We start from the raw sequence: 13,995 nt of genomic DNA on the forward strand, positions 1-13,995 counted from the left end.
TACTTTGTACTAAATATTGAACAAACATATTATTAAAGCAAGAAATGTAGAATAAACTCTAAAAAAAAAAAAGAAGCAAATATAGTTAAAGGTTAAAATGAAGTAAAGTACTTAGGCCGACCAGTGAACTAACACTTAAGCACAGTAAACTTTTCAAAAACTCATAGCATCTTTAACAAGAAGTTCCGTCCAGAACTAAAAGAGCATACTTTCCCGGATACTTACAGTGGCTCCCAAAAGTGTTCGTACACCTACGTCTTTCAATGAAATAAGCCATTATCCATTGGTTACAATTAATATTTCTGAATAGGTATTTTATTATAAGATCTATGACCTATTTTTAACGAAACTACATGAAAATTTTTAATGAAACATTAAAACATAATTTTAAAAAAATCAAAAACCAAAAATTGCCGGAAATTTTATCTTACAAAAGTCTTTGTGCACTTTGTAAAAATGTCAAAAAATTAGTAAATAATCTAACTTTTTACAAAGTTATTATTTAGTAGAATATCATGCAGTATCAACAACAGCTTTTAAGTGTCTGGGAATGGATTTCATTGTTCTTTCTTTTTTTGTGTGTGTGTGTGTGTGCAATTTCTGAGTAAGTGTTCAGTCGCACATTGAGTCTTACTGTTTCTAGTTCGCTTTTCGTTTCAATGGTATATTTTCGTAATCTAGCTACCAGATATCTCCAAATATGGTCCATTAAGTTTAAATCTTCCAATTGAGGAGATATTTCCAAGCTTAAGGACAATTTTTTGAGGCACCAAACGCAAAAGTGTGCTTCTTATTGTTACCTTGATAAAAAAAAAAAAAAACAAAGTTGTTTCCGATTACCAAATTTTGGGCTGATAGTCTAAAATCGGTTTTTAAAATATTTATATGAACAGCATAATTTATTATTTCATCAAAAAATTCCAAATTTCTAAGTCCTGATGCTGTAATGCACCCTCACACTAAAACACCTTCACCGTCCTGATTAACTGATCCAACTAAGTTCTTAAGATTAAATTCCTCATTTTTTTCTTCTATTTACAATTATACAACAATTTGACACAAAATGTTGAATTTATTTTTATCTATAAATAAGACATTGTTCCAAAACGTTTTGAGCTTATTTACCATTGATATTACGACGGAAAGCGTAAGCTTATTGTTTTTCGCACAAACAAGAAAATTTCTGCGGGAAGAGGTCCCATTTAATTCAGCTAATCAGAGAACTTGGCGAACATTTTTAGGTGAAAATTAAACGTAAAATGTTTCATTCAATTTTGCAGAAACTTTTTCAGCACTCAAAAGTGTATTTTTCATAATTTATTTTAGTTCCGATCACGCATTGTTAATTTTGACCTTTTCTTACCTTGTTTTCGATCCGATTCTTGTCTTTAAAGCATTTTATAAAGCACTTAACTATAGAATGGTATACATTACCTCATTTAGAGACATTTCAAACCAATTTATGGCTACTGTGAGGAAAAAAATCAATTTTCGAATAGTTTTTGTTGTTTCTTACGAATACCAGCCATTTAAAGTAATAAGCACACTATTAAGGAATAAATGAACAAAAAATTAAATCCAAATGACTTTTAAGGGTCGACACAATGTAAAAATAATAATAAAAAAAACGACATATGATAATTTTAATCATGAATTTATTCAAAAATATTTCAGGGTACGATGACTTTTGCGGCGTACTTTTTCTCTTTCTCTTCGTTTTTTGACAAATTTCAAAAATAAAATCTGGCATTAGTTTGAAAAAAAAAAAAAACTACTGGGTTTTATTCAGAATGGCATAGGAATGGTGTGAAAAAAAAAATTAGACTTCATATTCGAATTCAGTTTTGCGTTATTTTGGTTTTACTACAAAATTTCAAGGTGCACGAACACTTTTGGGAGCCACGTATATCTGCTTTCAAGTATCTGATTAATATTCTCAAAAATAGCTAAAATCGCAAATTGTTTCAAACATTTATAGCAAAACATTTATTTTCAAACATTTATATATTTTAAGCTGATTTCTAGGAATGAAATATGCCTCACTCATCTAAAAAATTTGATGCGTAAAAAAAACAATAAACAAACAAATAAAATAGCAGCACCTTTAAACAAAGCAGCCAATGCACTTTTTTTCCATTAAAAAATTTCTTTAACCGCTTTCAAAAAGAAAAAATAATAATTAAAATTAATAAGCTCATTAAAATAAATACATCATATCAAAAAAAAAAAAAAAAAATCGTTTGTTTTTTCCCCTGTTGCCAAAAAATAATTTTTTAAATGAATTAGTGTACTTTCCAAAATAAATAAAAACAATAAAATCTCAGCTTACAATAATAATTTTCGTTGTCCAAAAAAAAAAAATCATCTGCGCATATCTTTATGCAGAAACATAAACACTTCCAGTTTATCCGCCAAAAACTGAATACATAAATTAAAACCTCCTTAGAGTGAAATTAAAAACAAGTCATATCAACAATAATTATTTCACAGTTAAAACCATGGCTGCAGTGTCGGAGTCGGAGTCAATCTCTCATTTTGGGATAAAAGAGTCCAGACTCGGGAGCCGAAGGTTCCGACTTCAAATACTCAGAGTTGGAATCGGTTATTTCCCTTAGAGTCCGCAACTCTGCCAATGTTTGCGGAGTTGGAGTCGGACTTATTTTGGGATAAAGGAGTTGGAGTCGGAGTCGAATATCCAAGAATCGGAGTCATTTTTCCTCTGTGTATAAATTTTTGCCAAAGCTACGAAGTCAGAGTCGAAGTCGGGGAGTCTGAGTCCGACTAATTGTCGGGCACAGGAGTTGGAGTCGGAGTCAGGTGCCCAAAATTCTCGGAGTCGTAGTCAGGAGTTTTTCGTCAAGAGCATTTTCCAACAAAATTTGTTTGAAGTAAATCCGCCTTCAAGTGCGAAATCTACATTGACTTTCAGTTTCAACGTAGTCACTAATGTTAAGGGATTTGAACTGTTCAAAATTGAACGAAAAATAGTTCAAATCAAAAAGTGATATATAGGAATGTGATAAAACCTTGCCAAGATCTTTCGAACAAAAGAAAAAAAAGTTGTTCAAATCTGTCAATTCACTTAAAAGTTATTGGGGGGGGGGCAGACATACAGACCCATAGACAGACATACTTCCCCACCTCAATACCCTACTTTCCAATTTTTAATTTTTCGATATTTATTTAATTATTATTTTTATTTTTGACTCTTTTTTGTTTTTCGCGATATTTTCAAGATGCATTAAGCCTTTTTTCATGCTTTGTTTTCTTCTTTCTCTGACTTTTACTGTGAAAGTAGGCTAAAAACTAGCATCTGACATATGACAGTAAAAATATTTTAATTGACGTACGTAATTACTTTTTAAAAACTGCGGGAATTTTTACTAATGTTACAGATTTTTTTTTTTTTTTTTGATGGGTTGAAGTTAGAAAAGGACGGACAATACAAAATAATCCCTGGAATGTATTAACATTTTCACCTTTATCATCAATGTGGGTCAAAATGTTATACATAAATATAATAATACAGTGAAATCCCGTTATAACAAATACCAATACAACGAGTTTTCCGTTTCAACGAAATGAATTTTTATTCCTTATTTAATACCGGTTATAATGTTTGAATTCCTTTATTATGAAATTCCCATTGCAATGAATGATACTTTTGGTCCCTGGAAGTTCATTGTAAGGAGATTGCACAGTAGTTTACTCCTTTAATTGAAAGGCAAAGCTGCAGTAGAAATATTAAAAATAAGTTCTGCTCAATATTTAATGATTTATAATGTTATTTTATTATTGAAATCTGAGAATCTGAATTATTACAATATAAAAAGGTGGCTTAGCCTTTAGAAATCTTCCTAATTGCCACTCCTTAGTAGTGTTGTTAAAAACGTCCCAACAAAATCTGAATGCTGTTAAGTGAAAAGTTCTTTCTTTTATATTATGTACATGTTCACATGTACTCTAAGCGAAAAACATATTGAAAGGGAACTAACGAAGCATTATCTCAGTTCTGGCAAAAATGTTTTAAGTGCGGGTTCGATCCAACCTAGCCCTAGCTCCTAGGCAAACACAGCGCATTTTCCAGTTACTTTCTTTTTGGAACTGTACAAAAAGAATTTACTACCATTTCTAATTCATCTGAGAGCAATTTTTCAAAGCTTTACTTAAAATAATGATTTAAAAAAAAAAAAAAGAGCTGCTCATTCTTTGGTCAGTTTACTTTATGCTTATCTTGTGTTGGGACGTTTTGCATTAATAATTTTAAGTGAAATATTATTGACATTGAATACATGATGTGAGTACAAAACCAATGATTTTTTTTTTTCTGTTTGAACAGGTTGGTCACAGAGCAACGATCAATGTTATAGGTTTTTTAATATTAGGCGGTCATGGAGGAGAGCTGCTGAAATTTGCAGGAGGTAATAATTTTACTTTCTTCTTATTATCGTTTTTATTATTATTTGAAATTACTATATACCGATCGAGAGAGTCGCAGCTAGTATTGGAAACCAAGAAGAGAACTATACGGAAGTCTTTACCGACTGTTGCACGAAATGAAGCATACATGCAATGATGGGGATATTCAGACATATTCCTGAAAACGATTGTCCATTCGACGCAACCGTTCTTTACCCAGTAGCAAGAAAAAAAAGTGATGCAGTATTTAAACTAATCAAAAAATTAATGTCTCACAATGTCACCCCCGCGTACAGTATTACGTATTAATATATGTCCAATGTACATTAAGGTGGTTCAAAATACATGTAAAAAAAATCTTACAGATAACAGGACGCCCCTCAATATTCTTATATACTTGTGGATAGCAATATACTGGAAGAATTTTAGTTTCCTATTTCAACTGAAAGAGGGTGGTCAATCCCTTAACCCAAACTTCGTAAGTATGAGAAGGGGGTTAAAAAAATACATTAAACTGAAAAAACAATGCTGTATATTATAATATACACAAGTAATATGCAAAAACATTGCAATAAAATAAATACTTACAAAAAAAAAAAAAAAAACAGCTGGGGAAATTAAATGTTTCTAAATTTGTGACATTTTTAATGCTACGGCTAATGTTAAATTAAGGGGTCATTGAGCAACCTCTTAAAATTTGAGTAAGAAGCTAAAACTTTTACAGCATAATACTATTAGTAAGTCAAAAAAAGGGGGTGTCCTAGACTCTAGCTGAAAAAAAGTTTTTTGAACCACCCTAATGTATATGTATGCATACATATATCGTCGCCTCAGAGCTACAATAGGATATCTTACTGTTATTTCTGGAATTGGATATCTTACTGTTGCTCTCTTTTTTTTAAATTATTTTTTTTTTTAAAAATTGCAAAATTTGACTATTTTTGTGTCCCGGACCCCCTTAAGGGACATACACCACTGTCATTCTGAAATTTACAATCGGTTTGCTGGAATCAAGTCAAATACTGTTTGCTTGGATTGTCATGAGAGGCTGGTGCTCCTGTTAGCAGAAATTTCTGGCTGCTGGTCCAATTCGCAGCATGGAAACTTGGAAACTAACTAAAATACCACTATCATTCTCACCTGACTAGCAGTTTCAGTTAGTGGACTATTTCCATGTGCTTCTATTGGGCAATATATTTTAGCATTTTTTTACACGATTGGTACTCTTAAACAAGGAACTATAGAGGAACCAAAATAAATGCTTTACTCAATTATTGGACAACTTCCATGTGCTCCTGGTATCTTACGTCTGGTATAAGAAGCTGCTTTATAAGAGATGTACGTGGCATGATAATGATTCGTTGCATTCTTACATGTTAAATCTCCCGATGTAAGTAATAAATTAAAAACAGCCTAATTTAAAGTAAATATTCTTTGACCAAATCCTTTTATGTATAGAGAAAAATCGGAAAACTATTTTGAAGCTTTTTAAAAAGATTGATCCACTTTTAAAGGCTATATGCAGTGCCAGTGCACCATCTTCCGTTTCCTTCTTGGAATAATGTAAAAGCATCTTTTTTTTTCTTTCAAAATTCAGATTACTTTAGTTGTTTATTCTTAAATTTAAATTAAGAGCAAGTTTCGGTTTTTTCAAAAATAACTGAAGTGCAATTACGCAAGAAAAAATGCGGAAAACGTTTTGAAATGCCTAAGATATTATCCACCAAGGAAAAGTGAAAACTATCTTATTTTCATTACAAACATTAACATTTCAAAGAACGTTTTCCAGGCCAACTTTAGGGAAAAAGGATATACTTTCACTTATGCCGCCTTCTTCAACAAAACGTGAGTGAATGGATAAGAAAACATCTTTTTTGGGGGATTATTGTTTTCACTCATTAGACCAGGAAGCCTCGAAGTAGGCCACATTACAACATCGATCCCTGTTTATGCTGAAAGGATATAAGGTCATGAATACCTTAATGAGAAGAGAATGTTAAGGTGCTCAGTGATCCATCCCAAAAATTATTTTCTTTGAAGAATGTATTATTACGTTTTCCATCTCTACATTTAATAATAAAGGATGTTTAATCTTATGAGATTATAAGTGACTAATGAGAGAACTTCGTTTTCATCTGTTGAAGTAACAGATGTAGTTACCATTGCTATAGGACTCCGAAAAAAATAATTATGCGCAAAAGAAATAATTGTTCGGAAGTTATCTTGCAAATAAATTATAATTACCACCTTTCAATTGATTTAGTTTATTTTCCTTTTCTTTTAAATGTATAAATTTCTCAACTAATTTCTAATTCGTTAAGAGTTTTAAGATTTTTTATGAGAGTTTAATCAGCACTTATAACTATTGTCATTCTCATTATTATACAAATAGTTCTCTACTATGTTTTAAATTTTAGAGTTATGTAAAAACTAAAAATAACCATCTTTATTTTTTAATTATTTAGTAGTGATTAAAAAAAAAATCCTGTGCTTCAAATAAATGGAGAACTAAATCGTATAGCTCAGAAAATTCTCCCTTTGCTGCAGAAATTTAGGTTGATTGCATTGTTTTAAGCCTCTACAGCGTTTTGCTTAGTTTTACACGCTTCCTTTTTGATTTGTTACTCTATGTCGAATAAAATTTACTTCTTTAACAATAAGGTATCCTTTACCTAACCAAATAAATCAATGTTTTAGTATATATATTTGACAGCAAATTATTTGGTTGTTTTTTCATTTAAAGCTAAAAGTTGTCAAATAGCTATTATACCATGACCATACTTATACTAAACGATAAGTTTTAGCAGATTAGGTAGTACGTAAACTAAGTGGTTACAAACTAAGTTATGATTTTTTAGAAACTTTTCCCATTTTTTAAGCAAGAAGTAAAATCCTAAAAAAACATTTAAAATTATTTTTGAGCAATCTCAATTGCTTATTGATCTTACTTGGCCATTTGATCTCCTATCCTTTGTAATAGGCTCACTGGCCTCCGTTTACAGGTGTTCCGGAGCAGGGGCGGTGACTCCTCCGGCTCCTCATCCTCGTCCATATCTCCCTGATTTTATTTACAACCGACTTTAACGACTTTACACAATCATTTTTACGACAAAAAGAAAAAAAAAAAAGAAAGAAAATCCGGCAGACAACATCCAGCCTCCAGCACACAACATCGAGTATCAAGCACACAACAGTATTCAATCTTTTGCATCAATTAGAATTTTGGCATCTTGAATTCAACTTACGTTTTTCGCAATTTTGATGCAAATAAATGTGCGCTGGGTGCTTTTTTCTTCCTATTTTTTTGTCTTTTTTTTTTATTTAGGCGTATTTCTCCTTATCTCATTCAGCACAAACTCATAAAAACGGTGAGAGATATAAGCTTGAAAGCCACTCTTCTCCAATACTCTTTGAACAAGTAATATAATTTCCTACAAAATCAAGCTTTCAACCATTGGATGATCTTCTGTCGGTGATTTCCTAGTCTTTTGGATAACTTTGATGATTTTAGCATTTCCTTCGTCTTACTACCAGAGCAGTGGAGTCGGAGTCGTTAAAAAAGATACCGACTTCGGGCTTTTTTTTTTCCTGTAATTTTCGCTACTCTCCTTACATTAAAAAAAAGGAAAAAAAAAAAGAACTGGCTACCAATTGATTCGATAGATGTATAGCGACTAGGGTTTCCAATCCCGTGCCGATTTCAACCCCGCGGGATTTCGGGATTGTAAGGAGCTAGTTGACTTAATTCTTCTAAAAATAGAAAAAGGTGTCCTTTTTATAGGACGAACTGCTTTTGTTATTTGAATTAGTAGTTTTTTTTTTTTTTTTTGAATTCCGTACACTAATTGAAAAGCACTACAAAGACAAATTCCAATTAGTAATTATTGTTTGGTGCACAAAAGTGTGCCCTAAGAATGTTCAATGCATATCTTAATAAACCATCGCTGGTTCAGAATAAGAAAAGGATTTTTGCTCAAAAAATAATGCGCTTGACGGAAACTAGTACGTGCTGTGGCTCCACTTTCGCAAACGATCCCCATTACATTCATCACCTTCGGAAATAGATTTTTCTACTCTTATGCTTGGTTTTTTCCAAAGAACTGCAAATTTCGGATAAAAACGATGGCTATATATGCTTTGCTGTATACAGTTTAACTTGCCTTAAGAATACCATTGTTGTTTCATAAACGTTGAGTCATTGAATCTGTGAAGTTGGTTCATTACTGCAAGGAGTGAGTGCTACTTGGTTTCACCAAGTCGTAGGCTGAGTAAAACTTTTTGGATAATTTCACTAATTTTGCCTCTCACTTTAAAGAGACATTCAAAAACTTTGGCAGCTTAACTTACTACACGTTCATGCGAGTCATACTATGTTTCAACCAAGTTTCTGTCGCCACTTTTAGAGTCGTGCTGAATTTTTAAATTATGGCAGGTTTTACATTGCTTTCTTCTTTGTAGAAAAATATTGTGCACTTTTAATTAAAGGTTTTGAGTGCATTCTTCAAGCTTACAGAAGTTCTCCAATATTTCATTGAAGCTACGCTAGCGGGTTTTGTAATCTCTCTATTTTTTCTAAAGCGTAATTATCTGGAACTTAAATTTTAGTGATGGTTTTTGAAAATGTTTTTAAATTATAAGCATATTCTCAATTGCTGAACGTATGAAAACTAAATCCTCGAAGAATACCAATTCAATCTCAGAAAAATAAATTCAATTTTTATTGTGTTCTTAAATGGTAATTCCACCGTTCATCACATGAGACACAAAGTTTTTCTTGCTCTTCTTGCAGCTTGCACATATAAGAGGAAAGTTCTTCAAACTTCAGATGATGCTTGTGAAAATAGTAATTTTATGAGCGGCAAAAGTTGGAAAACGTTTACATGGAAAAATTGCGGGATGGACAGTATTCACCTGACGTCACTGCGGGTAAAAACCCTCACTGCACTGCATTGCTGTAGCAGACGATGCAGCAGACGATGCGACTGTAGTAGACGAAAATCCGGCACTACAGCGTATAATAACACTGCTTTTGTGTGGCTTATAAACTCTTCTTTCTATTTAAAAATGGGAGGTTTTTTACGTTTTTAACTAAGAAACGTTGTAAAAGAATGATGAACGATTCATTTGATACGAAATACTCTCTTTATTATCGCATTTTCATGGGTTTAAGCCTCTTTGGTTCCTTATCAGAAACATGGTGAAAACTCGAATACTCTTTTTATTTTCCCCGTTTCTCGCCATTTTTCATGCATTCGTAAGTTTTTTTAAGCCCTTAACATGTTTATTATGCGCATGAAGTCCAGTAATCCTTAAACAAAACGAGTTTTTTTAACACTACTGACACTACGTAATTGGTCAAAATACCCGCAGACGGACAGCTGATGCCAAACCGTGAATAAGGTCCATTGAAAATCCCGCGGTATTTGGCTTTCAACCCCGCGGGATTAATCCCGCTAAATATCACGTGGGATCCCGCGGGCATGGGCGGATTTATGGGGGGTCAGAGGGGGGCAATGCCCCCCAGTTTTGGGAGGACTTTATGTAGTAACAACATATCTTCCAAAAAATTTTTAAAAAATCATTTTTTTTTTTGACTAGTTCAGAAGGACATGGTTGGATTTATAGGAGGGGTTGCATAGGGGGCAATTCCCCCCAGTTTTGGGAGGACTTCAAAAAAGTAACAATACATCTTCCAAAATCTAAAAACAAAATGATTCTTTTTTTCCTTTTTGAATAGTTCAATGAAAATGAAGAGAATAGCGAATGTCTTTCTCTGATGGGAGAAAAGAAAACAAAAAGAATATTAAATGCAAATAGTACAGCTGTCATTGGGGCGCTGAAAATTTGCCTAAATTCACTATTTTGGACTGAAAACCATTTGGGCAAGTATAAAAATGAAAATATAGGCTAAACGAGCTATGCATTCAGCTGCAACACTTATAATAATTGACAAATATTTTTAAATTAGAACCTAAAAAAAGGGAACCCCCCTCCCCCATTTGAGCTAACAGAACGATCTACTTGTTATGATTTTTCTTTCTTTTCAGAATGTTTATTTTCAATTTGCGTGATTTCAAAAGCTAGATATTTTGTGTTGTTACAGACGAAAGATTTTGAAGAACCTTAAGGATTCACACGTTCAGATTGGTAAAATTGTAAAAATCCTTTAACCGTAAAAACTGACGAATTTTCGTAAAAATTACAAAAATCTGCAGGTAAGAGTGAATTACATATAGGGCCGGATTTGCCTATAAGATAAACAAGCTATAGCTTCGGGCCACGGCTTTGAAGTGGGTCCGTAACTCGTAAAAAATTGCGTGATTTGTTCCTTAAAAAATAGAAAGTGCTTGAAAAAGATAATTTAATTTTCAAGTGCTTGAAAACCTTGAATATTTGGAAACGTGTGGCAACAAACCTTAAATTTTAAAATTTCTAACAAATGGATGGAGGAGGAATGCCAAAATATGTCAAATTCAGCTCCTTGCTACATCCTGCATCAAAAGTGTACTACACTACCTCTATTCCTTTTCGTTTTCTGCACTGCTTTAAATTTAAAAAAAGGGGTTGTTGTAATGAGAGAATTCTATAGTTTATTTTTTCTTTTAAACTTAAAATAGCTATTTTTTTTGAGCAATCACGATTGCTTATTGTTCTCACTTGACGGTTTTGAATTCCTATCATTTTATTTTCCCACCAGCACCCTCTGCCAGCACCACCGCCGCCGCGTCGACCGACCTCACGATGCTGCTCCTCTTGCGAAAATCGTCTCCAGGTTGCATCCATATCCTACACACACGCCTACACACACACACACACACGCCTACACACACTCATGCTTGCGCACAGACACAAACACACACTTCTACACACACACACATGCCTGCACACAGACACAAACACTTATGCCTACATACACACACACGAACGCCTACACACACAGCACTAAATACACAACACGCACACACAGGCATACATACACACATGCACTCACACACATGCGCCTACACAAACACACACGTGCATTCATACACACACACGCTCGTGATTGCGAAAAACATAATTTGAATTCAAGATGACAAAAACTCAAATTAATATATATATATATATATATATATATATATATATTTACAAAGTTTGAATAATACTGTGGTGCAACTGTATAATCTAGTACTCAATTTCAGGGACTGGAAAGTGCAAATGAGGTGCCTTAAATTATCAAATGTTCTAAAATCTCCGAAAAGAATTGGCGCAGTATAGCCTACTATGGTAGGGGGAGGGGGGGGATGTCAAAATATGTCAAATTCAGCTAATTTCAGCTATAATAAATAATAAATATGTCAACTCCTTGCTATATCCTGCATTAAAAGTGTAAAAATCATGGTTCTTACGTTTGTAACATATTACTTGAAATAAATTTTTGTGACTCACATGTTTCATATCTTGCTATTTATTTAATCCCGAAAGCAGTATTTTGGAAATTTTTCTGTATTAATTGCTTTTATCTTGCTTCTACTGCATATTTTTAATCAGTTTAGCCAGGAAAAAATGATACACTACCTCTATTCCTTTTCGTTTTCTGCACTGCTTATAATTAAAAAAAAGGTTGTTGTAATGAGAGAATTCTATCGTTTATTTTTTCTTTTAAACTTAAAATAGCTGTTTTTTTTTTTTTTTTACAAAGCTCGAATAATACTGTACAGTACAACTGTATAATCTAGTACTCAATTTCAGAGACTGGAAAGTGCAAATGAGGTGCTTTAAATAATTAAATGTTCTAAAATCCTTGAAAAGAATTGGCGTAGTATAACCTACTAGGGCTATTGTGGCAAAACACCTAATTTAACCAACCAAACCTTGAAAATAATTAGACAAGTGTTTGAAACTCCTAAGCAAAGTGTATTTCTATTTTATTTCTTATCAAGTGTATAAATTATGAATTGTTCTAATAAGTAGTATGTTACTCTCATGTTACATATTTTGTTTACAAATTTTCATGATACAGCATTTCTTTTAAAGTATTAACTTACATCACAAAGCACATTTAAATCATAAAACTGTTTTTTTAAAAATATTTGTCTATTTTTTCCCGAGATTTTTGTCTATCCAATTATTCCTTATAAGGCTTCAAAATGCAGAATTTTATATCCATTTTACAAAATTTCCTTCGGGGGAGAAACCCCCGGACCCCCTAAAATTGGAGATATTCTATATCCCACTTAAAAGGGAGCCTTGCGTCACTGTCTTCATTCTAGTCAGCTCTCTTAAGGTCAATTCAAAAAGGACAGCATGAAACCACACACTAGTAAAAACGACACACGAAAAAAAGTAAAGCATGGCCTTATGCATCACGGGAAAACAAACCAAAACATGGGGGGGGGGGCAATTTAAAATGTTGTTAAAAAATCCTGCCCCCCCAGAAACTCCGTTCTAAATCCGCCTATGCCCGCGGGATTTCGGATCGGGATTTCGGGATTGGAAACCCTAATAGAGATCTGCTCATAGGAAAAGAACTGCCATTGGCAACTAGCTGGCTTTTTTATTTATCGAACTTTCACCTTTATCAGTAATCTACTTTCGCCGACCCGCTATTTTCATTTTTTTAAAAACTTTCTTTAACTAATAGTAACTGCCAGCAAACGGTTTTGTTGCCTAATATTTACAGTTATTACTTTGAAACAAAAGTAGTTACACATTTTTTACTTCGATCTCAAACATTAAATGGTAAAAGGAATGTATCCCTTGAGCTAGTCGGGACCTGTAACTCGAGAAGAAACTTTTGAGGATGTTCGGTAAATTCAAAAAAGTGTTGCCGCAAAAGCACTAATCCAAAAAGTTAAATAAACGTATCTTTTTTTTTTTTTTTTTTAATTTAAAGACCATATCTATATGCTTGATTCTCTCTAAAAAGTAAGAAATAAAATAAATATATGATTTCTTGGTTACAGCACTCAGTAATTGCCGTTAATCTTTAAATCTTCATATTAAGGTTAATTCTAAAGCAGCCAATAAAATTAAAATTTAAAATTGGGAGCAGACGAAATACATGTATAGTAAAAGCTATTCGTAGCTGCTGCATTTTGTGTACACTTTGCTCCAGACGTGCATGTTCCCGGCTACTCTCCGCAATACACATTAAATTTCTAACGATGTGTACATCATAAGCGAACAATAAAATACAACGTAAAAATTTTATGAAAAAGAATTAATCTTTCAATCTCTGTTTAGAGGTTTCCCCCCTTGTCATGAGGGGTTGAAATTGAAAAAATTAAATAATATGAAAAATAAATAAAGTCGGAGTCGGACGTTTCAAAATCCAGGAGTCGGAGGCGGCCATTTTCCTTCCGACTCCATAGCCCTGCTTACTACAGCTCCACCTTCTGATGTAAATTTATGATTTATAAAATATATAGAGACGGTCGCGAGACTAGTCGCGGAATTTATTTTCAAATTTTTCTATTTGCGTGATGGCGCCGAGAAAAAGAAGACTCGTATGTCGCAAGTTTATGTAGTCATGTTTTGTTTTAGTTTTTGAGTGTGAGGGCTCATCGGATTGTGGATAGGATAGAAAGTTCCAGA

General features: G+C 33.0%; 1 protein-coding gene across 1 annotated transcript in view; it reads left to right on the forward strand.

The window, feature by feature from the left end:
* LOC129223054 (uncharacterized) overlaps nucleotides 1-13,995 on the forward strand; it is a 149,153-nt gene that overhangs the window by 42,122 nt on the left and 93,036 nt on the right. Inside the window, exon 3 of the mRNA XM_054857619.1 lies at nucleotides 4,340-4,421. Coding sequence (XP_054713594.1) covers nucleotides 4,340-4,421 — 82 coding nt within the window. The remainder of the gene's footprint in view (nucleotides 1-4,339; nucleotides 4,422-13,995) is intronic.

Source organism: Uloborus diversus, chromosome 5, assembly GCF_026930045.1.
Source record: "Uloborus diversus isolate 005 chromosome 5, Udiv.v.3.1, whole genome shotgun sequence".
NCBI lineage: Eukaryota > Metazoa > Arthropoda > Arachnida > Araneae > Uloboridae > Uloborus > Uloborus diversus.